Source organism: Ciconia boyciana, chromosome 1, assembly GCF_034638445.1.
Source record: "Ciconia boyciana chromosome 1, ASM3463844v1, whole genome shotgun sequence".
NCBI lineage: Eukaryota > Metazoa > Chordata > Aves > Ciconiiformes > Ciconiidae > Ciconia > Ciconia boyciana.
The window spans coordinates 85,380,013-85,405,106 of NC_132934.1; the positions used below are offsets into that span (position 1 = coordinate 85,380,013).

The 25,094-nt window shown below is 47.0% G+C and overlaps 2 protein-coding genes across 3 annotated transcripts; both read left to right on the forward strand.

Moving 5' to 3' along the window:
- The first annotated feature begins 235 nt into the window (after positions 1 to 235).
- Positions 236 to 13,471, forward strand: LOC140659122 (C-type lectin domain family 4 member D-like). 2 transcript variants are annotated; one of them, XM_072878384.1, is made up of 6 exons: positions 236 to 4,906; positions 8,051 to 8,167; positions 10,972 to 11,064; positions 11,690 to 11,841; positions 12,066 to 12,187; positions 12,919 to 13,471. In XM_072878384.1, the coding sequence occupies exons 1-6, from the start codon at positions 4,840 to 4,842 to the stop codon at positions 13,058 to 13,060; spliced, it is 693 nt and encodes a 230-aa protein (XP_072734485.1). In that variant the 5' UTR covers positions 236 to 4,839; the 3' UTR covers positions 13,061 to 13,471. The 2 variants fall into 2 exon arrangements, with proteins under 2 accessions (XP_072734485.1, XP_072734493.1); XM_072878392.1 differs by lacking the exon at positions 10,972 to 11,064.
- A 5,683-nt stretch (positions 13,472 to 19,154) lies between these two features.
- On the forward strand, positions 19,155 to 24,312 carry LOC140646381 (C-type lectin domain family 6 member A-like). Its single transcript, XM_072850265.1, has 6 exons — positions 19,155 to 19,202; positions 19,350 to 19,595; positions 20,534 to 20,629; positions 21,689 to 21,781; positions 23,809 to 23,960; positions 24,178 to 24,312. Exons 2-6 carry the CDS (start codon positions 19,559 to 19,561, stop codon positions 24,310 to 24,312), a joined length of 513 nt encoding a protein of 170 aa, XP_072706366.1. The 5' UTR covers positions 19,155 to 19,202; positions 19,350 to 19,558.
- The last annotated feature ends 782 nt before the right edge of the window (positions 24,313 to 25,094 follow it).

A 25,094-nucleotide genomic window follows, 5' to 3' on the forward strand; every position in this document is an offset into this window, starting at 1 on the left:
GCAGGGTACACAGTGGGATCACTTATTGCTAGATCCCCTCTAACCAGCCAAATCCCTCAAGAGCTCTCGCTGCCTGAATCCCTTTGATTAGGTATCAGCCATCTAACCACTATAGCCTTACTAACCGCTCAGTGCCAGGCCTTGGGGCCCCATTCCCCATGCTTCAGTGCCTTTTTATGCTCTTCCTTTGGCTGTGAGGGCTCTGCTCTCCCTTTATTACCTCCATCGCCAATTCTGCCTTAATCCCTAGGAGAGAACGAAGGTGATGTGGAGAGGGAAGACCAAGAGGGTGGCATGCATTCACTTATGATGCTCTCCTCACCCAGGTGCAGGGACAAAAAGCCACGACTGGGTTTAGGCTGTCTTTATCGGAGTGACCTGGAGGACCTAGAGGTGCCATAAGAGCAGGTGATGGCAGGGCTGTCCTATCAGCGGGCAGCTAGGGTCCTATTACAGATGTGGTAGAGTTCTGTAGGTGCTTTCCATCCACTGAGGGAACTGACCATTAATTCCTATCCACCTTTCCTATCTGCTTTCCATGAAAAGATCTGCCTTCTTAACCCATGGCTGCCCACTTTCCTTAGATGTGTTTGCTGAGGAACTTCACAGGTAGCTGGATTATTCTCATGCATATGATTATTGACACCTTCTAAGAACTACAAGAGGCAGGATTTCCTTACAAGAGTTATATTGACTCTTCCCAAAGTACATCATGCTTATACACATGTCCGTTAATTTTATTCTTTTGTTATACTTTCTATTAACTTGGCCACTACAGATGTCAAACCTTCGGCTTCCTAAATCTCCCTAGACTTCTCCCCTCCTCCCTCTTTGCTATATTCCTTGCTGTCCTGCGATTCAGTGATTAAAAGGCAGTTTAAGGCAAGAGACCACTCACTGCTATTAGAAACTGTTTCACCCCAAAGTTTTTGGGAACCCCTGGGACTATCTTGCCCAGACCTGCTAATTCCCTTTCAATGCTTTTGCACAATCAGTTTTATTTTGGACAGGTCCTTTGGTTTAGTCCCCCACAAAACAGGGTTCTTTTGTGAGAATTTCTCCAATTGCTTCCACTGTCACAAATAATTAACTTAGCTTTGTTTCAATGTCCTTGTTCTCTCTGACTGCTTCTTTTATACCCTGCTCTTCAGTTGTCCTTAAAGCTTGTGAAAAGGTTTCTGCTTTCAGTATCTACAGGAAAGGATTTATTACTAGTTCTGATGGCTTCTGCTAGTTGTTTTTCTGACTCTTTTTTACCTTTGCTTTGTTGAGGTTTTACATTTAATTGAGGTCACGATCATTTCAATTTTCCTCATTTGAATGCAAGGTCAGCTTGTTGAAGAATGTGTACTGATAATCCCTTTGGCTTGACATTTTAGTCACATCAGCTTCCTTTTGCCTTTTGTCAAATTTTCTAAAGAGGTGCTAGGTATTGGCTTTGGGCTGCCAATGTGATATCCCTGTGTAACCTCCATGCCACCCGTGATGACTGAATTCCCTCAGCTGCCCCTCTCCATTCTGACTGGCTTATAACAAGTGTCTCACTTCCCTGCAACTTCCACCACAGCTGTGCTCAACTTCAAAAGGGGATTTTTTTTGGAATGCATGGGGTCACAACTTTAGGATTCAAGTGCTTCTCTTTGCTTAAGAATTCAATTTTAACTCAAAGGGTTCAGCTTGATTTTCAAAAGAAGTAACGCATGTCCAGTGGTGCTGTCTCCTCTGCTGTTACATGGACCTGCTTGCTAAATTGGGTGAAACTGGCTGTGAGATGAAAGGCTTGCAGATACTACCTTACTCAAACTTCATTGACAGGTAGGGGAGAAAGAGCGTTAGTGCCTCTGCTGCCTTCTGTTTGGGTCAGCTAGCCGAATGGTGCTCGCACAGCTTGCAGAGCAACCACCTACAGGCAGCAGTTGGAGCACGAGTGAGGAGGGAAAGTAGGACTGTTGTGGTGAGCAAACATACAAGTCCTAGGAAGGAGCTGCAGTTTGTGAGTTCCATGGGAGTTAGGAATGTGGGAGGTACCTGGCAGTGCTGAGTGGGGTTGAGATGAAAGATGTCTGTGGGGAAACACAGGTATTGTGGGATGACAAGGGTGTACTGCATGGTGGGCAGAACACAGGTGGAGGGGAAAGGGAGGAACTGAGGAACAGCAGTGGGAACACAAGGAAACAAAGTGCAAGTTTTGGGGTTTCTTAAGCAAGGTTTTCTTTTTTTTTTCTATTTTCAGCCCTGCAAGTAACTGCTGGGCTTGATTCTCCCTATCTCCCACCCATTTACATGCCATCAGTGCATATTAAATTCAAAGCACAGATTTTACCCTCAGGAGTATCACCTCACTGTTGCTGCACAAGAGCCCAGCTTTGTATGCGATGGAATTATGGTTCAGGGTTGAATTTTGACAGCAAGCAACAACTCTGATGGCTGAGAAGGAAGAATTAAGCTGTCTCCTGATGTTTGAGCGCAATCTGGTGTATTCTAATAAAATCAGCAGCTAGATCCTGAATTTGCATTTGAAATGCCTCAGCTGTGTTTGGAGATGTGTTTCAATGGCAAAAAGCTTCATGAAGCTACACTGTGACTTCCTTCTCTGTCTGCTGATTGTATTTCCCATTTATTCACAGTGGAAAGTTTGAAACCCTGCCAGGAAGTAAGCCTTTTCCCCATGAGACTGTGAGTCTGTTGTGGCTTGGTTGGCCAGGGGGAAGCATGCAGAGGATTACTTGACTGACATCTCAGCATGAAATTTGAGGGCATAACTAGGTTTCAGCAAACACTTAGGGAGGCTTAATTCCAGTGAGAGGGCCAAGCCTGAAGACAAAGGAAAGTGCTGGAAGGATGTTGGAAAGAAAAGCAGGCAGCATGCATTTTCAGCATGGTCAAGGGACCAGGCTTCTGTCCTGCAGCTGCTGGTCTTCTTGTATAAAAGTCACCCTCTTTGCACACAATACAAAAAGGAGAAGTGAAGCCAGCTTAGTGCACACGAGACACGAGGAGGCTCCTTGGTAAAGAAATCCACCTACATATGCCCCATTCTCTTTGGGGGCAGTTCTCCATAATCTGTGTTCAGATGTCCACCACATCCCTCCCTTGCCCTTTACCTTCTGCCACATTGTTCTCCTCTGTTGTCTGATGCATGTTCTTCCTTGCACTGTCCTATCTCACCTCCAACTCTGCCCTGTGTACCCTCCATGCTAGCTCCCTGGATGTCCTGCTAGCATGTCATTCTGGTCTGCCTTGAGGAAATTCCAGCTAGCCAAACTAACCAAGCAAAGCTTCCTCCTTCTTCCTTCTCATTGTTTTGGAGACCTTATTGTGGCTTTTCAATACTTAGAGGGGGCTTATAGGAAAGATGGAGAGAGACTTTTTACCGGCACCTGTAGTGACAGGACAAGGGGCAAAAGTTTTAAACTGAAAGAAGCTAGATCTAGATTAGATATAAGGAAGAAATTCTTGATGATGAGGGTGGTGAGACACTGGAACAGGTTGCCCAGAGAAGTTGTGAATGCCCCATCATTGGAAGTGTTCAAGGCCAGATTGGACGGGGCTTTGAGCAACCTCATCTAGTGAAAGATGTCCCTGCCCATGACAGGGGAGTTGGACTAGATGATCTTTGAAGGTCCCTTCCAACCCAAACCATTCTGTGATTCCCGAGTCCTATCTGCTGACTGAACCCTTCTCACCCTTTTTCTCCAGGGTATCCTGACTCATTGGCATTTCTTCTCAGAAGCCTTTCAGATTCAGCAGGTATCTCAGCAGCCATTTCCCTTTATTGTCCGCTTTCAACACCTGCCCCAGCTTGAAATCAGGCTAAACAGTAGTCTGACATTTTCCCTAAGGTAATATCAGAAGCCTTTATCAGCAAGCAGAAAAGGAAGGTAAATGACAGTGTTGGAGCAAAAAATACAAACCAGCCCTTTTCAGCCTCAGAAATGGAGCATGACTCCCTGAAGCAAGCACTGCTCTGAACTTCCACGGGCTGTAAATCAGGTTGTGATAGAGAGGTCTCTGTGTGCTCTTCCCTCTCAAACCATCAACACCTTTTTTTTTTTTAATTCCACTTTTCTTGTTCTCCTCCCCAACCCTGGCCTCATCCTTCTCTTTTTCTCCTTGGATATATCAAACATCTGATTATTTCTGTTCCTTTGCCCAAGGCTGCAACTCCCCAGTCTCACTTCTACAGGAACAGTTCCTCATTTGAGGTTTGTTCTAGCTGCCAGCTGGGGCTGACTTCCCAGGATGAGACACTGCATGCGATATTTGATGTAGCAAATGCAGCTTAACCACAAGAGACAAGTGAGGGCAGAATGCATTTTGTATTGGACTGTGCTGCATATTAAACTGGGCTAAGACTCATGGTAGCTGCAAACCTAAGAGCAATGGCAGACTTACTAACAGACAAAGAAAGGCATAAAGATAAGGGAAGAAGAGAGAGTAAAAAGAGAAGGGTAAAAAATGAAAAAAACAAAAGATCTTAAAAAAGAAACTTATCAGCTGAGAATCTGATATGGAGAAGGAAGAGTGCAACTTCCTTTTCAGTGGCTAGGTTCTCATTTTTTCTTTTCTCTCTCAGAAGTTTCCGTAATGCTGGGGCTGATTTCCTTGGCTAAGAAACTGAAGATCTGTTCAGAGTGTTTCTGACCTCCCAGGAATTCTCAGGTTATCGTCAGTGCTTCCAGTGTTCAGCACAGCCTTCTTTGACAGACAGAGGGTGAATGAGCAGATGGGAAAGGCTCAGTAATTTATTGGTGTCTCCCTCTGGAACCAGGCATCAAAAAGGCCCAGCTTTCACATAGTAAAACTAAGGACAGGGATCAGTGATCACACTGTGATTAAATGGCATCAGAAATCACCTACGCTGAGGTGAAGTTCAAAAATGCATCACCGGCTGCAGTGGTCGAAGGTAAGGAATGGGTGGGTTATTCAGGGGAAGGGGACCTAGAGGGAGGGGGGCTGAAGAAGAGGGAATGGAGACTTTTCTTTCTGTGACTCTGGTTCCTACCTGTCTTGACAAATTGGTGAGAAAAAGGAGTTGTCTACCACTACATGAACAGGAGACTGGAGGAGTTTTGAAGTAAGAGGGTCAAAGAATGTCTACAAGAGGAGAGGTGGGAATCTTTAGGTGGATGGAGTTGCAACATGAACAAAGATGACTGCTGGAAGCACAAACAGGTTTCAAGTGAGTGTTAGTAAGGAATGTATTTGGGCTCCCTTAGTCCCCTGGTTGCAACAGCAACAGTGGTGAATAGTAGAGGGTCCAGGATGAATGCTTAGCACTGGTACGATGCAGGCAGTAGCTGCCTCTCTATATGCTAATAGAAACATCTGGTCTAGGGAAACACCCTAAAATACACAGAAGAAGAATTATCTAAGATCTGGAGGAAGATCCAATTCTATGATTGATGCCTACCACTCCTGAAAAATAATTAACACACCAAACAAACAAATTTTTATTGCTATTAAAAATCATGGTTGTAAAATGATGCCTTTACGAGGCTTTGTGCAAATTTAAGGCATGTTCTGATCAGTATGTATTCTGTAGTAGTTATGCCACAAGTAGGAACACCTAGAAATGTTCCATGTATGGCTCATTGCTTCCACCCTTAGATACAGGACCCTATACAACAGCAGGTTCCAGAGGAGTGAAAGGATGTATGCATAAATGAATGAATAAATAAATAAATCATTATTGCTGCTAAGGATATTAACTTGCCTACTTACCACTTTACCTCAGTTTTACAATCCCAAACAGAGCAGGCATCAGCTCCAGGTTATTCCTTGCCTGCTCTGAGGCATGAGTCATGGAAATAAAGAACGTATATAATCCTGACCGACTTGAAAGCTCACTGTTTTCAATGCACCAAGATTGCTGGTTCTGGTTACAGCTAGCATTTCCATCATGATGAGGTGGGAGTGGTGGAAGTTCCCCATTGTGTTCCCAATGACCTATTCCAAAGACACCTGATCCAGCCATGTTTGCTTGAGCTGCTGATGCCAGGCTCATGCTATGGTTTGGGTGTGTGCTCAGGGTCTGCCTTTGAGTGTGCCTGTCCAAGTGATCACACAGTTAGCTTCTGCTTTGAATTCAGAGAAGTGTCCAGTAGTACGATTGCACACAGTACTAATGTTTCTGACAGCCTCATGGTATGCTTGTAGGACGAGAGTTATGATTGAAAATTAGTGAAAGATTGAGGGAGTCTTGCTGCTGTGTTGTCCTTCCAAGTGGTTACGCTGGCCATGCAGACTCCATGTTGGTAATGGCCAAGCTCACCTGGGTTTTCCCATTCTGTAGCCTCTTGTAGTTGGGCTCTAGAGATAACAAAATTGGCAGTCATTGGAAGATAGAGAGGAGAAGGCAGCAGCTAATCAAACAACATAAAATCTGTGGCAGGAGGTGGCAGAGACTACCGGGCTGGGTTTCACACCACAGTGCAGTTAGGGTTCTTGCATTTCTGACCAGGATTTGCCAGGTAGGCAAAACATAGGCATCTGTGCTGCACAGCACTTGTTGCATGTGCCTAGGAGATGTTGGATTTATGTGCCGAATAACCAGCATATGCTTATCGGTTCTGTTGTGTTGTGATCATGCTGGACACGTTGCAAGCATGCAGACTAAATGTAGGAAGCATTTGCAGGGAGATTAACCCACTGAGCATGAACAAGATCTACTGCACTTCAGTTGCATTGGTGAGGTGCATGTGTACTGGTAGTGCTTTCTGTGCCACCTGGGTGTGAGTGTGGGATGCACAGATCTGGCAGGGCACAGGTTGAACAGTCAGTCTGTGGACATGCACCACATCAAAAATCATTTGGACTGGTCAGATCTATTGTCTGAAATAGGTGGCTGGACTCCAGATCATGATCCAGGTCCTTGTTTTCACTACAGACAAAAGCTCTGGCTGGAAAAACATGATTTGGCCAGGGAAATCTGGATCTTGTCTGTCTACAACTGTTTTCTGATAATGAAAGATGATGGTTTTTTTCCCTGCTTGTAGCAGCCTCTCCCAAGCTTTTCGGAAGTAGTCAGAGGACTTCCCCAAACAGCACGTTTCTGGAAATCTTGCTCACTAGGCATGGCTGGCAGGCACACGTGGCTGCTGGCAGGCTTGGGAGTTTTGTGCTGAACAATGATGAGGTCTCTCTAAAGCTTACCATTAATATCCATCTCTCTCAAAACTTTACTCCTGTCCTGCAGTGAGTGCTGCTGTCTCTTTACCCTCCTGTTTGCCCTAGCTTGTGTACCTGCCACAACCTAGAACAGTCTCCTAACAAGTGTTTGCTTCTCCTTCCCTGTGACCCATTCTCCTGCTTGCTCCCAAACCTCCTCAGTACCGGCAGTATCCCTCTAGACAAAAGTCAGGCCCTGGCAAGTCTGAATGAGCAGGATACTTTACTCAGGCTGCTGGACACAGCCCTCTCTTCTCCCCAGGCATCCAGCCTAGCACAGCCTAGTTTTACTACAGCAAATCTCTGAACTCTGGCTTGGAAAGCAGAGATGGAAGGAAAAAAACTTTTTTTTTTCTCTTCCAGTGATTCTGTGCCATCTTTGCTTTCCACAGTTTTTGTCTCCTGCTCTCATTCAGCTTACACCAACCTTCTACACAGAAAGTCCAAAAAGATAAGAAGGAACTGAAGCAGGCGTAAAAAGTTTTCTGGGGAGAAGTCAATGTGAAATCTTCATGTGAATGTCTCAAGTATCAAATAGGGCAATGTTGTATTTGGCAGCTCTGGGCTCAATCTAGAAAGACATGGTTTTACTCCAGATTTTGAGGCCATGTGAAGGCCTCACCCCCAAACACCAGCAATTAACATTGCTAGCTCACCAACAGGGCTGGGGCTGTGAACAGTGTTGACCTTCTCCAGAAACCACAGAGGTCCCCTGCTCTGTCCCAATCTGCCCCTCTCCCAGACTGCGTAATTTCCACATCGGAAATGAAACTGCATTTTTTTTGAGCAGCTCTCCCTTGCGTTGTACATCCTTGGTATGCAGGCTGACTGAAGCATAGTTGACTGTGGTGTTGTGTTTGGTGTGTTCCTTCACTTTTAGTACCTCCTGAGACGAAGAAGCATGAGCACCATCCCCAGAAATACTCCCCTTGGCTCCCGTGGCTGATCTCATTGCTGCTCCTCTTGGTGTGCATTGCCCTCATTATTGCTCTCCTTGGTGAGTATGTGCAGGCTGGTGACAGGAGAGAGGTCTGGGGGAAGTGCTGGGAGAAAAGCAGAGAAATCAGGGGAACATCTTCCAACCACGAGGGAGCTTTTACTCAGGAACTGTTTTGTCATGAGAAAGGATGCAAGGATTTGGGCTCAGAAAACCTGAATGTTGAATATTTGAAAGATATGTTTAGGAGCAAAACCTTTCCTGATTACTTAAACATTGGGGATTTAAGGGTACAGTTGCAACACAACACAAACTTCTCTCTTGCAGGCCAGCCAAACCAGATGTTTTGGCCAACTGGTATGCAGGAGCTAGACCTACTACGGCATTATGCCAGATAGTTCTGTTGTACACATCCTCTTTCTTAGAATGATGGAAAGAGTTAGGCGGGAAGGGACTTCTGGAGGTCTCTAGTTTAATGCCCTACTTGAAGCATGGCCACCTTCAGAATTTCAGGGTTGCTTGGGCTTTCTGTAAAGTCTCAGGCTTTTCTGCCCTAACTTTATACATGTCTGCACATATCCCCCAAATCTTCCACTGTTTACCCTGAGGCCTTTTCAGTGTTCCCAGGTTGTACATCCCCATCTTGCATGGCCTCTTTGGAACTGTGGAACAATTCCCTACATGCATACCACACAAAAAGAACTTCATTACATTCAGCAGAGGGGAAAAAGCCTGGAGATGGCAGCACAAGTTTCTACACAGGCAGCTGGACCTGCACTTGAGCTCTCTAAGGTGTTTTGACACACTCCGTGTCCTAATGGGAAAAACAGGTTTTCACACTTAGTCCTGGCATCTCCAGGATTAACTGCACAGTGCAAACTCTCACACCTTTTTAGTGTTAACTGCATTCTACTAGAATAATTCATTAAAAATGATTCTTGCACACACAGTTTGTGGAGATTGTGATTGCTGTTTCATTCTCATTTCATGCTAAGGATCATTCATGGCTTGTTTGCACAAATTGACAATAAAGATGATGGATTCTGGAAGCAGGCATGTTGTCATGCTAAATTGCTGCCCTTCCTTTTGCTGTCATTAGTTCCCAAGTCCGAGAAGTTTGTATTGCTTTGTTCCCAAATGTGTAACTTTTCACAATACTCTGTTAAATGGTTGGGGAGGTTTAGGGCAGGCTGTTAGAGTCTAATACTGTCTGGCCAGGTTATTTTAGATATTCCACACATGGAAGGTTTAATCTTTAATGGCAAATTTACTTATCCAAGTTAATTGATGTTACATAGGATATGATTTAGCAGGGTAATACAGCAATGCATTTAAATGAAAACACAAGTACAAATTGCACTTAGCAGAGAGTAGCAATTGCAATGTACAGTTGAATCCCAATACAGATGTGATTCTCATTACCAGTCTCTGCAATATGCTCAACATCAAGACACTGGGTGTCCCCAGTGACCCAGAAGGAATATGTGGGTCAGAGCCAGCTCGGGCTCATTGCTTTCTTCAGACATGTTGTTGTTAGTCATTCAGTTCTTTACACTATTTTGGGCTGAGCCACGTATACGCTTGCCCCATGCTGGTCTGGTAACTTAGGGAGACATTGCCCTCTTTTTGATTTTTTTAGAGGGATGAACAGTTACACAGCTGGTCAATTCACTCACCTGATACAACTGGTTGATTCACTCAACTGAACTACAACAAAGGCCACCGACTGGCCCCTTTCTGTTGAGATAAGGTCACCTTTCTTTGCAAGAGGTGTGGTCAGTCACACATCGCCCTTGCCCATCTCCTCTGAGCCTTCTTCCGTTATAGGAATTCACTCATCCGTCACAGAGACCACTATGATTACTCTGCCCTCCTCACTAGTAACAATAATTCTAAGTGAAACGGTTGATAAAAATAGACATCTGTATTACTTAGCACACCCTGATCAGCTTCCAATCAATATCCCTGAGTGTTTGAGTTAGTGATGACTCTACAGTCCTTTGGGTTGTGGATGTGGCCTGCTGACACTTGTCACCAACACTGTATTATTCCCCATAAACTGGCTAGTAAGTCCTAGGAGTTTACCTTCCACCCTGGTTTCAGCAGCTCTAGCTGTATGTGATTACCTTCACCTGGACTGTCTTTGTTGCTGAGGAAATAGACCCATCTAATGTTACTCTTCCAAACTACTGTTGATGTCTACACAACACTGAAGCGCTGCTGTTTATTCCCTGATTGAAAAGGGATTTAGACAGGCAGCTCGGCTGTAGGTATCTACATGGTAAATGCCTGTGGTTGGGTGGAATCAATCCCACCCTGTCTGGCATGTCCTCAGTGTGATGTCCTTCCAGTGGTCCTTCTGCTCTCTGACATGAAAGATTGTCTCTTTCTGCCAGGGGAGGCAGCCATACCACTTGTTCGGGCCAGTTTTCTCAGAGCCTTGGAGCAGGGATACGCTAACCCCACGCCTTCAGCTCCACAGCACCCGAGGGGCCTGATGTCAGCTGCTCGGTGCTGGGACAGACTCTGTTGACAAACCCAGGCTGGCTACGGCACCAGGCGCTGCTTGGGTGGGTCGCAGGTTTCTCTAGCTTTGTTGGCCAGGCCATCCTGGCCAGATCTTGTCAGTCAGTGGGTGGAGGAGTCCTTGCGGGCAGCCGTGGGGTGCTGGGAGCAGAAATGCCTGTTCCCTTTGCCGAGAGGATGGCAGTTACCACTGTGAAATGGAAAGAGACAGCCCGAGGAGAGGCGGTGCTGAGACAGTGCTTGGTGGGGCAGTAGGGAAACCAGAGTGAAGCCCAGAGACGGTGTGTGAGGAGCCAGGAGGAAGGGGTAATCCCGCCGCCTTTCCTCTCCCTTTCCAGTTGCTCCCTGCTCCCATAGTGGTGACCAGCCCGCAGCCCTGCAGCAGAAATTCATGGAGTGGCAGTGTGTCTCAGCGGTGCCGCAAGGCAAAGGTCAGTAGTGCTGGCAGGGGTGCGGGAGGTCTTTGGGACGAGGACAATGAATGCTGGGGTCTGCCATGACAGCAAGCAGCAGCGGGAGCACGCTCCGGAGAAGCAGAGTCCACAGGAGAGAGGTGGGGAGAAAAAGGATTTCCTGCAAGCAGCTTGGGGGGAGGAGAGGGCCATGTTAATGTCCTGGAGGGCAGGGTGGCTGTGAACACTGGCAAAACAGAAGGGACAGCACACAGCCGCACAGGGAAGGTTAGCGATGGAGCAATAATAAAAGTGCAGCTCTGGTCAGGGAAAGAAGCAATATTCCCAGTTCCCTGGGGCTAAAGGCCTAACGGAGACTGTACAAGGAGAGGTCAAACCGGATCACCAAAATACCTTTGTCTTTGTCAAGTCAAGACCTGAGATCGTGTTACAAGGATTACTATGGATTTGTGTACACAAACCTCACTGGTCATACCCCAAAGCAAATGGAAGAAATATCTGTACTATCCTTGTTTATTCAAGCCCTTTCTTTCAGGAAAAGTGATCTAAGGAGAACATGAGCATTGTCCCTGGAGAACAGGGATCCTTGCAGTCACCATCCCGCTTGTTGTCAGCATTCATCTCGTGGTCTCTCCCCGCACAGGGCGAGGCTGGACATGCTGCCCAAAGGGCTGGAAACGCTTTCAAGGAAGCTGCTATTATCTGTCGGATGATACGATGCCCTGGGCTGACAGTGTGCAGAACTGCACTGGGATGGGCTCCCACCTGGTGGTGATCAACACCAAAGCAGAGCAGGTACGTGCAGGGCTGAGAGAGGGGCACAGCAGCCAGAGACACAGTGCCAGGCCCTGCAGGGGACTCAGAGCCCCTCCTTGCTCCTGCAGGGGAGGAGGGATGTCCCTTCTGCATCCCTGCAGCACCGGCTCCCCTCTGCCACCAGCCCCACCCCACAGGGACTCCTGTGCCTCCCTCTGCTCAGTCCTGCACCTCATGGACATTGCACTCTCCCTGATTACCAGGTTTTCCTCACTGAAGAGGTACGACACTCTGCACTAGGATTCAATCACTACATCGGTCTGAGTGCACCGGTGGTGGGCCAGTGGCAGTGGGCGGACCGGACTCCATATAATGAGACAGCAGCGTGAGTATCCCCGAATGGAGAGTGTTTAGTGCGGCTCCTGGTAGTGCATGAGAGTAGGAGTGATGTGAGGGTGTCTGTTGGTGCATGAGAGGGAGGTGAGACAAATCCTTGTGAGAGGACGATGATGGAGCAGGAGGGGGCTGTGTGGGACAGCAGGTTCACACGGCCCCATCCATGCTGGTTAGTGGTTGTTAGTTAACTAGCTGTGACGTGGCCGTCAATGCTGCAGGCACAGAAGAAGCTGCATCTCGCCAGCAGGAACAACCCTTCAGAGATGACCAGCCTTGCCTGACCTCCATACTGCCCCTGCCATGCGCATGTGCATATATATGCACGGGCATGGCCAGTGCTGTGACGCTGTGGGAGAGATGGGGCACAGGGAGAGATCTCCAGGGCTGTCCTTGCTGCGTCTCCTTCTGGAGGACAAACGGGCCCTGGAGGCAGACACATGCCTCTGCTGGGTGTGAAGTGTGTGGGGTGAGCGGTGGTGAGCAGCTCCCCCCACCAGGACTGAGCAAGGCCCTGTTGTGTTGGCTGTAGGAAGAAGGCAGGTTTCCACATAAGACTGGTGCCAGTGGGACAGCAGAGCGGGAGGAAGGATACTGCTTCTGTCCATGACGCAGCATCTGGAATTTTCCTCTCTCCCCTCCAAGCCTTGCATCCCGCTGTGGCCTTTTCCAGCAGTGCTCTACGGGGTACGATGGAGAGTAACATGTCTGTCTCTATCTCAGGTTCTGGCGGTCAGGGGAACCAACTAATGTGACTGTGGAGAAGTGCGTTGTAATCCATAAGATGTCAAACATACGCAACTGGAATGATATCCGATGCGAGCACCATTATCGAATTTGTGAAGCTGCAGCAGTAACTGTGTGATGAAGCAACCCTCATCCTGAGTAAAACTGAGGGATGAGCAGTGAGCTGGGAACAGCTCAGGGCTGTTTTGGAAGGGATGGGGGCCCTGGATCCTGCATCTTCACTCTGCTGGGTGGGATGATGTGAGTGGAAGTAATATCACCCTGTCCAATATCCCCAGTGCACGTATCGGCTCAGGGAACACATGAAGGCTCAGGGTCATCAAAGCAGGTCCTGGACTCCTGTGTCCTTTTCTCCCTGAGTCCGTCCAGCAGCCACTGGCTGAAAAGAGGTTGAATTCTCCAGAAAGAAGACACAGGAATGGAAGACAAATGCTCAAAGCTGCAATTTCCTTTGTCTCCTTGAGCAGAGGTTTCTGCTTTTTCCTGGGGCACACAGAGAATGTCCTCTTCTTGCATTGGTTTTGCTGAATAAATACTGATTTCCTATACAAGGGAAAATACAATATTAGACCAATGAAAAGTCTTTGTGCGCACGCTCTCTCTTTTCCTCTCTAAGCTGCAGCTGTTTTGTATAAGCAGGATCAAATGATGTTCCTGTGCCAGGATAGAGCCTGACGCAACTACTGCAGTACACGTTGCATCCACCCAGTGAGAGTAAACCCCTCAGAGACAACCTGGCTACACAGTCCCATTGCACACAGCCAAAGCTCTGGAGGGGACTGTTGCACAGGAAAACAGCTCTAGAGATATAATTATGAGTATTTGTTTCCATGGCTGAAAGTCTTGCCCAGGAGAGTAACAGGAACATGTGCCAGGAGTCTGACCTGCACATGGTTGACCAAGTATGAGGAGAATCCTTTCTCTGTGTCCCAAAGAGAGGGGAGAATTTGTGCTAAAGACAAGGTGATCAAGAGATCTGCCTTCCTAAACCAATCAATGGGAGTTGTTCTGTGAACAGCAGTGGGTGGTGGCAGGAGCTGCTGAATCCCATAGCCCAGCAAAGGCAAGGCTGCTGCAGCTCCATGTCCCCAGCTCCAGCTGGTAGTGGGACTGAGCATGTATGTACAATATGTACATATACAGATACACATAGAAGAAAAAGAGTATGTACATATAAGCAGCCACACAGGTCAACATAGACAGAAAGCACTGACATAAACACAAACACGTGTTGTAATCCACCAGAAGGCAGAAGTACACCAGAGCTAGCACAATCTTCCACAGGAATGAGAGTCATTGTCTTCAAATTTCTGAAGCTGCAGCATCAACTGTCTGATAGAGGAAACCTCATCCCAAGAAACACTGAGAGACCAGCAGTGACCTGAGAAGAACACAGAGGATTTTTTTGCAATGGGTGTGAATGCTGGAGTCTGCATCTTCACTCTGTGGGGGGGGAATATTTGAGTGGAAGTGATATGGTCAGGCAGTTGGTGAGTACCAACCTTCTTGTCTCCAGGCTGAACAGTTCCAACTCTCTCAGCCTCTCCTCATATGAAAGGTGTTCCAAAAGATGCTCCATTTGCCTTTCCAAGACATAGGAAACTTCCCTCAAGTACTGCAGCCTGTCAAAGACACTGGCTTTGCAATGAGATTGGCCTTTTCCTGTAGCTTATTTGGACACATGGTTAGTGGTATGGTCAGCTGCCTGGGCAACAACCTGCAGAGAACAATCCAGCATTGTCCTTATTACTTTGGTGACTCTCCAGACAACAGGCCATATACCCTCTCTGTCCTTTTGGTAGCATTCACTCTGTGGCCTGCTATCGTTATTCAGTGCAAGGCTGGATGTGCTGCATGATGGGCTACAGATGCTTTCAAAAATGCTGCTGCTACATGTTGGCTGAACAGATGTCCTGAAATGAAAGCAAGGACACCAGCACAGGGCTGGGGTCCCACATGGTAGTGACTGATACAGAAGCAAATCAGGTAAGCAGGAGTCTTCCCATGGGAGTCTTCCAAGCAGATCCTCAAATCAGGCAGTGTCTGCTCTCCTGAAGCCTCTGGTTGTGATCCTGGGTTTTGCACTGCTCCCTCCTCACAAGATCCTGAACTCCAACATCTCATAGTCACCACAGCCAAGCCTGCCCCCAACCTTTACATCCCAAACCAGTTCTTCCTCATTTGTAAGTGTGAGACCCAGCAGAGCACGTCTCCTCATCAGGTTCTCCATAACCTGTGTCAGGAAGTTATAATCAACGCACTCCAGAAACCTCCTGGATTGCTTGTACTTTGCTGCTGAAAACAAAGCTCGGAAACTGCTGCAAAAGCTGCTAAGCCTGCTGGCTGCCTCTGTCAGCTGCACTGTCATATGTACTGCTGGGACTCAGGACTGTGGAGCTGGTCTTCAGTCCTTGGAAGTGCAAAGCAAACAGGCACATTGGAAGAACTTCCTGTGGGATTAAGTCTTGCTTCCTGTATTGTCATAGCTGGTAGCTCTGTGTTTTCTGGCTTTCATTTTGTCAGTATTCCCTTCTAGACTGCTTGTCTTTATTTGTCTGTTGCAGATAAGTCTTCCTTTCAAATCATTCTGAATTGAAGAAAACTAGAAAGCAGGACTCCCCAGGGGATTCAAGTTGATGGAGAAACTGTCATCAACCCCTGAGATGGAGTTAACTAGATCCAACAAGTTCATTTCTGAACATGAGCACACTTGCTGTTCTTTGTTGGTGCTTGGAACCCTCTCATGCATTCTCCATCCTGCTTCAGCTGGCTGGTTGCTTCTAAAACCAGGCACCTTCAATGCTCCCAACATGTGGTTCGCTGTGTTTCCAGCTCTTAAATAGGAGCTGCAACTAATTTCTCATGTGGTATAATTTTGCAGAAAAGCTGATTAAGTTTTATCTTCCAGCTTCTGGCTTTCAGCGTCTCAGATCCTGAGTACCTCTGAGGGAAGCTGCATTATCTGTCTTCTCCTGCAACCTTGAGTCTTTCAAGACACCCTGTAACTGCAATATTTTCCTTAGTTCATGTCCCATTGATCTTGTCTGTATCCGTGCTGTGCTTGTTGACTCTTGTCTATACTGCTGTTGTGGTTTAACCCCAGCCAGCAACTAAGCACCACACAGCCGCTTGCTCACTCCCCCCACAATAGGATGGGGGAGAGAAGCAGAAGAGTAAAAGTGAGAAAACTCGTGTGTTGAGATAAAGACAGTTTAATAGGGAAAGCAAAAGCCACGCATGCAAGCAAAGCAAAGTAAGGAATTCATTCACTACTTCCCATGGGCAGGCAGGTGTTCAGCCATCTCCAGGAAAGCAGGGCTCCATCACATGTAATGGTTATTTGGGAAGACAAACGCCATCACTCTGAACGTTCCCCCCGGTCCTTCTTCTTCCCCAGCTTTATATACTGAGCGTGACGTCACATGGTACGGAATAGCCCTTTGGTCAGTTTGGATCAACTATCCTGGCTGTGTCCCCTCCCAGCTGCTTCTGCACCTGGCAGAGCATGGGAAGCTGAAAAGTCCTTGACTAGTGCAGCAACAACTAAAACATCTCTGTATTATCAACACTGTTTTCAGCACAAATCCAAAACATAGCCCCATACCAGCCACTATAAAGAAAATTAACTCTATCTCAGCTGAAACCAGGACAACTGCAAGGGTCTGTGAAAGTAGATTCAAGGTTCTCCAGTGCCTCTTCTCCTTATAACAAGGAGTGCACTTGTTATAACCAAGTACCACTGTCTTCAGTGGTTCAGATGCAGGAGTCCCTGGCAATTCTGCACTGCCAGGTGCCACTCTGTTGTCCCAGCACACGGATCTGACACATATATTTGTAAAGTGAAATAACCAAGGGTCACTTGTGAAGCTCTTAATGACTGAAGCAGGTAGAAAACAGCTGAGAATCTTTACTTACAGAACTGTGGAAAGACATACAGGAAGACTGAGATCATTGATACATGCTCTCCCCAAGCATGCTGCTGGTGTTTATGGAGCAGGAAAGAGAAATAAGTTCCTGCCATTTTGGAAATATAAGATATTTGCAATGGTTCCAGAGCCTTCTGCTGAGGAGGTGACCTTTCCCATCACTGGTCCCAGGTGCCTGGCACCAGGACTACTAAGGAGTTTCTGTGCAGGTCAGTGCAGAGTTTGGCTACCGTCACCACTTTGAGACCTTTATCCCAGAGTGGGACAGAGCTGTTAATCACCTCAGTGTTGTGAGGTCAGCTGTTGATTTGCTGGGAACAGTAGCTTGGTTTGTGATGCTGAAAAGAAAGTCATTTGCTGTCTCTCTGCTTTAGACCCTGTGCACACACCAAAGTGCTTTCATGTGAAGGTGCTTGCACAGACCTTCATCTTGGTCAAATGGCCTGGACAGCAACAACTGCTAAAACAGGAATGTGAACATAAACAGCTGTGTGAACTGAATACCTGAAACTGTGTGAGAGGGTATTTGCCCCAAACCCACTATTGTTAAACATGACCATCATCTGGCTTAATAGTAACCAGGAAGTTAGTGATAGACTTTTGAGACAGAGAAGAATCAGTCTGAAAAAAAGGTTTAGAATAAGCAAGAACATAAAGAAGAGAGAGAAGTGGGAAGGAAGTGGCAGCTGAAATTTGGTTTGACAGTTGCCCTGCAACTTTGCAACCTCTGTCTCTAACAGAGCATCCTCCCTGTTGGATGCTGTAGGTAGCCTGCATTCCTGGCAGTAAGGCGTGCAACATGTGCATCCTGTCAGTAAGGCGTGCCCACAACTTCAGTGTGCATATGTGACCTTCTGCTTTCTCACTGGCCTGTGGGTTAGCAGACTGTAGGAAGTGTCATGGATACACACAAACCCTACATCTCCAGCAGGAAGTGCATAAGAACAGGGGAACCCCTGCTCCTAGAAAAGGGGATGTGTTCTTGCAGCCTGCACTTCCTGTGGTGGAGGGGGAGGTTGCTCAAGTAATCATGTGAATGTGTGTGTATGCAGAGGTTAGAGCTTTTAGGGATTAGGTACATAAAGATGCTTAGAAATTTGTAGGTGTTTATTAATATTTTGTGTCTGGTATTGTGCTTTATCCGTTGGATTGCTGATACTGATCCTGAATATAAAGGTAATGGTTTGTCAGTTAATTACGTAATGAATAAATTGGTGAACTGCTTAGATCCATCCTGATAAGATTTAAACCACATGAACTGAGCACATTTTCCTTCTGGCAGTTTTGCACCCTCTGCATTCTCCATACTCATCAGCTGAAGTCAGCTTCCCGTCCATAAGTGCAAAAGCAAGTATATTTTAGAGCAATAACAATACAATGCATTCTCATTTTTGGGCATCTGTGGTGCAATTCAGTTATGTTCTCCAGCATGATGGCTGGGAACTTTTTAAAGTGTCACTTGAGAATCTCTCACTGCGCTGTAAATTGAGTAGCTAGTGCCTTCTAGTAGCTCATACCTTCTACAACAATACCAGCAAGCACATGTATGGACCATCTTTCCAATGCAACAGAGCTGTTGGATGGTTTGACCCTGCCTGCAGCCTGTTGTGCATGAAAAAACATACTCAGAGGATATTTTCTACATACAATTTAGGCTTATCCTCATTTGTAACCAGTTTTGTGCCCTGTTCTTTTGAGACTTCAACTGATATGCTTGTGCTACTGCATTAGCTATCCCATTCCTTCCTCAGTGCATCCATGCATGCCTCTTCACAGGGAGAAACTAGCTGATGGAACATGGAAGAGCAAAGGCTGCATACCCACCCCAGTCCATTCACAGTACAATGAGATCCAGTAGGGATTCTTTATCCTTAGGGACACTTTATCCTGCAGGGTCTTGAATCAAGTCGCCTTGAGCAGTGCTAGAACCACCATGTATGGCTGTGCCTTTTGTAGTCATGACCAAGTAATACTTCATGACCTGTAATGTACAGGGATTCTGGCACCGTCTAGTGATCCCTTCTGGCACCGTCTAGTGATCCAGCTCCATAATGACAGGTCATATGCAATCCCTCCACTCAAAGCTCCATCCTCTTTTTATGAGCAATTAGGTAAAAACAGTGTTGGCAAGTTCTTTGTTGTGCTCTGGGTTACTGGGCTCAGGTTTCACATGGGGACTTGCCCAGACTGAGTCACAGATATGCTCTCCTGCTGGTTTTTGACTCCCTTTTGCAGGATGTTGTGAGTGGGTTTAGCCCTTTGCTAGCAAATACCAACAGCGTAGGCATTTTCACGCACATACTCACACACCAGGGAAGAGCAAACACCAGAGAGGTAAGTCCAGTAATATGTCCTGTGAAACTGGTTGAATATGTTCAAAAGGAGGTTGTTTGAGCTGGAATGATACTACTCTTCATCTGTTTTCATTTGCCTCTGTGAGTTTCTGTGTTGCAACGAGCATCTTGTGAAATGTCCTGGCAGAGAAATGGTGAAAATTCCCCCATGTCCATGTGCTGTGGGGAACACCCAGGACATGGCTTTTTCTGCACACTGGATTAGAGACTGTGAAAGCTCCTCACCAGTGTGGGAGCTGCCCTAGTGCAGCCTTCTGTGCAGGAGGAAGGCTGTATTCGTGGCCATATTGGTAACGTGGACTCTTGGTGGAGAAGAGTGATACTGTGGTAGAGATAATGAATCGCCGAGGGAGAGTCAGTCCTGGAACTGCAGGTAACCACAAAGCTTTCCTTTCTGTCCTCCTGTAGAAGAAGGAAGAGGTGGGGAAAAACACAGGGCTGGGATAGATAATGGGCATGGTACAGGCTTATACCAGGAGAAGGGGCTTAGGACAAGAGCAAAGCAACAGATGAGGGAACTGGGGAGTGCCCAAGCTGAGAGAATGACCTTTTTTCCCAGATCCAGGGGGAATGAAAGTCCAGGCAGACTATGGTCTGCCATCCCCTTCAGTGGTTTTTCTGTAAATGGTGGGACTGAAGAGTGCTATCCTACTATCATTATCCAGGTAAAACTATCTGCATCAACCTAAGCACAAGTCACTGCTCCCATCTCTGGTGTCTCTAAGGAGAACCAAGCAGGGGTCTCCCAAGAGCTTTAAAGTGCCCGTTCTCCCTGTGGAAACAATCTTTTCTGTGTGTCTGCCTCTGCAAACACTGAGCTGGACAGTCACTCCTTTGAGTGACTATACGCTATTGCATAAAAAGGCTTGGGAGATAGAGCCAAAATAAAGGTAGCTGAGAGATAGAAGCTCTAAAGAGAGATGAAGAGGAGGGAGGTATGGAAAGAGCGTTCAGTGAAAGGCAGGGGTAATGGAGGGCAACAAGGAAGATGTGTTGAGGAGAAAGGAGGTGTGACAGGACAAAGAAAGGGGGAGTGCAGTTTGGGAAGAGCACAGGCAGGGCTTGTGACAAAAAGTGAAATAAAAGAGCAGCTTCAGGGCAGCCCTCATGTTGCCCTACTCTGTGGGTCTGACCCACTGCTAATGACAGGCAGTAGGACCTGGTTACAGCAGGACCAGGTTACAGCACCTGTGGGTCTCCCCAGTCCTTGCAACAAAGGTACCAGCACGCTGTTGGGGTGCAGAGCCACCTGGGTTATCCTGCCCCCGACTCTGGGCTGGGGGATTCCCACTCTTGCCTTATGTTTTTCAGCCCCAGCAGAAGAGAGAAGCTACTCCTGGCTGAACCCCTGGGTCTTCCTTGTTTCTGTCCTTGCCATCAAAACTGCCTTTGTAACCATCTGCCTTGGTGGGTTCCAGGACCTCTTAATTCCCCGGGGATGAAGGGAGCAGTTGACTGCCTTTTGTCTGATGGAAAAACTCCCTAGTCTCTCTGCCAGCAGGCAAATGCCCTTCGCCAAAACAGCCTATTCTGCTGCCCCTCTCCTGCCTCTGCCCTCTTAGTCAGGGAGTAGGGTCCCTTCCACAGTCAAGGTTCGTTCCCCGGCAGGGTCTTCCCGCTGCTCCTCTCATTTTCCCACCTGCCTGAATAAAGCCGGTCCTGGATGAAACCAGTCAGTTTCTCCCCTCCCACCAAGAGCTGAGAAGTCTCTTTAGTGTCAGAGGGTATCTGAGTAGGTTCCCCGAAGGCTGGCTGTTGGATGTTGGTTCTCCTGACCTGGTCTTTCTCTCAGAGCTCCCTGTGGCAATGTTGCAGCCGAGTCGTCAGTGTGATCTCCTTGGAAATACTGGTACCAGGCTGCCCATATTTTAGCAGGGTGGGGGTGAATCCATCAAAATGCTCCAGCCACATGCCATGCACACTGCCTGGACCGACCAAAAGGGAAATCCTTTGCCTGTACTGTCCTGGAGTATCATATTTCTCTGTGATGACTCTCCTGTACTTCTTCTTAACTCCCTTGGGTGAGGCCTCAATGCTCAACAGTTCTACCCCTTCTTGATAAGGATAAAAGTGGTGCTCTAAAGCTGCAATGGCCGGGAAGATTAAAAGGGAATATATATTAATATTACACCTTTATTAACCTTATCCCATGACTTCTTTGACCCTTTCCTGACACCATCCTCAAAGGACGTCTAAGCTGTTTTTGTCATCTGGGAAAATGAGTCTCTCAGCCAGCAGAGGTGAGAGGAGCTCATCCAATTAATGCCTCTTCAAAGGAGGGAGTGACCAGTAGTGGGAGAAATGGCCTGCCGTTTCTCATGTCCTTGTTCAATACAGGTTTCAGAGCTTAGCGTAACAGAGTCTCTGTGGGGCTCTAAGCCAGAAGGTGGAGGATAGGACAGGTTGCTCATGAATGAAGAGGAAAGGATGACAGCAGCACTATCTTTCTCTTTCCTCTCTTCCCAGTTGTTTTCCTTCATGGAAGCTATGGCCAGTACAAGACTCTGCTCCAGAACACTACAGAGTGGCACTGCATCGCCAACGTATCTGCAGGCAAAAGTGAGTGATGCTAAGAGCCTCACAAGCAACACTGAGAACCTCACCAAAATTTACTCTGGTGTCAGTCAGCCTTTGAGGTTGGGAATGTGATTGTCAGCCAGAGATGGATTGTTTTGAGGAAGGAAGCTGGAGAATTGAGGAAAGAAAGTGCTGCATTGCACAATTTTACTTAGGATGCTATGAAAACATGTTCTGGGCCAGTGCAAGAGGGTGGGTTGTTCCAGACCTACCTTTGACCACCCTTCCTACTCTTCCCCTCTCACTGGCCCTCACACAACTCCTCAACTGCTAGTCCAGTTCACTAATGTAGCTGAAAATGCTTCATCCTTTTGTAAGGGCTGGCTCATGGTCAGTGCGAGGGACAGAGGTAGGAGTGGTAGGAGGATGTTGTTATACAGTTTAGAGTAGCTGGAGAGCTGGGCTGCAATCACACATGAAGTGATGGCAATGGCAAGTGCTAGAATTCCTGCAGTGCAAATTCCCAAACTCAGTTCAGAGATCTGTTCTCACTTGTGCCCTGCATTCAGAAACAGGTTGCAGTTCGCACAGAGGCTAACCCCTACATATTGAGTACATCTGAGCTAGCAGTTCAGACTACCTTTACAGTCCATGATAAAAAGGTGTTTGCAGGTATAAAATAGGCACGGTCCACCTATTCTTATGGTGGACATCTATGGAAGGCCCGACAAGCTGTGTTCTACACGTGCTCAATTTGCTGTTCCCTGTAAAAAAAACCTACCTAGCCCCATGAGGCACAAGCATGTCCATCAAACAGCAGACAGACTCTCCCAACCAAAACACTTAAGAATTCAGAAGAAATTGTCCAGCATTGCTTGGTCATGTGGGAAAACTTTAGCTTTCATTGTGGAATTAGGAATGGATGGAAAAGTTTTGCAGAGTACATGATGGCTACAGGCCATCCTCCAGCTGTTCAGTGAAAGGTCAGGGTGGGCAGCACAGAGACAGAGAGCTCCAAGTTCCTTAGACTGCTTGAACTTGATTTTGCATGTGTTCTGATGCTCTCTAGTGTCACAGTCTCTCTTTCTACAAAGGTACATAATGGTGCACCTTGAGTGGATCTAATATATAAGAGCAGGTAGGTTAGCAAAATTTTTGCTAGCTGTTCCACTCACTGGACTCTACCTCATCCATTTGGTGCCACGAATGGGATGTGAGATTCTGTGCTGTGAAGATAGCTCTTGAAGGGCACAGGGTTATCTGGGTCTACCTTGTAGTATGAATAGGATGTGCTTGCTTGCTGTGGGTGGGCTGGAGCATTGGCTTGACCAGGGCATTGTCATCACATGCGACCCCCTGAAGAGCTCCTGGCTGGGAAACCCAAGAAGAGTCCTTATGAGGTCTGATATTCAGAGCAAGCATCTAAGGTAGCACATACAAGGGTGTATTTGTTGACTTTATTGGATGAACTTTTCAGCCTGATATATTCTATACAAAGATATATTCAGGGTATAATGTATACAGCTCCCAGATATAGATATATATAGCCTCAAAGCATGTAGCCTCATGCTTTGAGATAATATATCTGTGGTTTTTTTAAGCCGTCATGTGACTTTCTGGCTATGAGATCTCTAGGAAAACCTGGCGAGTGTAAGGAACTGCTGAGCAGTTTACTGTACACGTCTGTCAGTCTGCATGAGTTGAGAGCTAAACACTTGGACAACACTTCTCTGATGGAAGTGTTCCCAGAAGAGCACGAGCCAACTACTTCCCATCTCACTTCCTCAGGAAGGGTAAGGCAGAAACTGTGTCTCTCACCAAACAGGGGTTGCATGGACATGACAGAACAGATAGAGAAAGGGAAAGGCACTTCAGGCAGGGGCCTTGTGACAGGAGCCTGTTAGGCTGTTGACAGCTTTACTTTTGGAGCATGGAAGAGAGCGTTTACATCTGTCCAGATTAGAAGTGTGGTTCAAACCCCTCCCCAAGCACTGGGACCCTACATTGAGCTCACTAAGATGAAGGACAGCGCATCTCATTCAAAAGCAGGATTTTTTTTTCCCCCACAGAGGAGAGCTGGACATGCTGCCCAAAGGGCTGGAAACGCTTTCAAGGAAGCTGCTATTATCTGTCGGATGATACGATGCCCTGGGCTGACAGTGTGCAGAACTGCACTGGGATGGGCTCCCACCTGGTGGTGATCAACACCAAAGCAGAGCAGGTACGTGCAGGGCTGAGAGAGGGGCACAGCAGCCAGAGACACAGTGCCAGGCCCTGCCGGGGACTCAGAGCCCCTCCTTGCTCCTGCAGGGGAGGAGGGATGTCCCTTCTGCATCCCTGCAGCACCGGCTCCCCTCTGCCACCAGCCCCACCCCACAGGGACTCCTGTGCCTCCCTCTGCTCAGTCCTGCACCTCATGGACGTTGTGCTTTTTCCAGGAGTTCCTCTTCAACTTGGCAAAAAGAGTATTTACTAACGCCTATGAAACAAAATACTACATAGGCTTAACTGCTTATGAAAATGGGCAATGGCAGTGGGCGGACCGGACTCCATATAAGAAGGCAGCCACGTGAGTATCCCGGGGGAGTGAGGAAGGTCCTGTAATTCACATCCTTCAGTCCAAGTGATCAATACACTGTGTAAGGCAGGTATGTGTCAGAGAGGGGTCTCTGTCCCTAACTGCACTCTAAGTCAGAAAACTTGACTAGTTTCCTAGTCAAAAACATAGTAGAGATCACAGAAGTAAAAACCTGTAGTATACTCTCACAAATTAAAAATACATATATATATATACAAAAAATGATCACTGCCTTTAAAAAGTTAAATTCATAGAAAGTCTTCAATGACATGGCAGAGCTTTGTCTTTGAAGAAAGTCTTTGCCTTGCCAGAGCTGCTGATCTCTGTTACAGTAATCTTCCCCTTTCTCTTCCACAACTGTTTGAGGTGATTTCACTCCCACTGTCATGCATGCCAGTGCATTCCCAATAGAGGAACTTTCTTTTACAGGTTCTGGAAACCCGGAGAACCCAATTTACTCTTTGCAGAAAAATGTGCTGCAATTCATGTCAAAGGAAACACAGACTCCAGCACTTACAGTAACTGGAATAACATCCTTTGCTTCACAAGTTGCTATCGAATTTGTGAACTGGCAGTCAAATTTGTCTGAGGAAGGAAACTCCACTTTGCATGAAGGACCTGAAGGAGTATCCTTGAGAAAGGGCAGCTCATGAAAGAGCTGATGAAAAGCTGGTCTGAACCCACACAAATGCTTTATCTTGCAATGTAGGATGAGCAAGCCTGGCACAGAATCTCAGCTCTGAAGGACCTCCATTCTCAGCCTGTGCCCCTGCATCT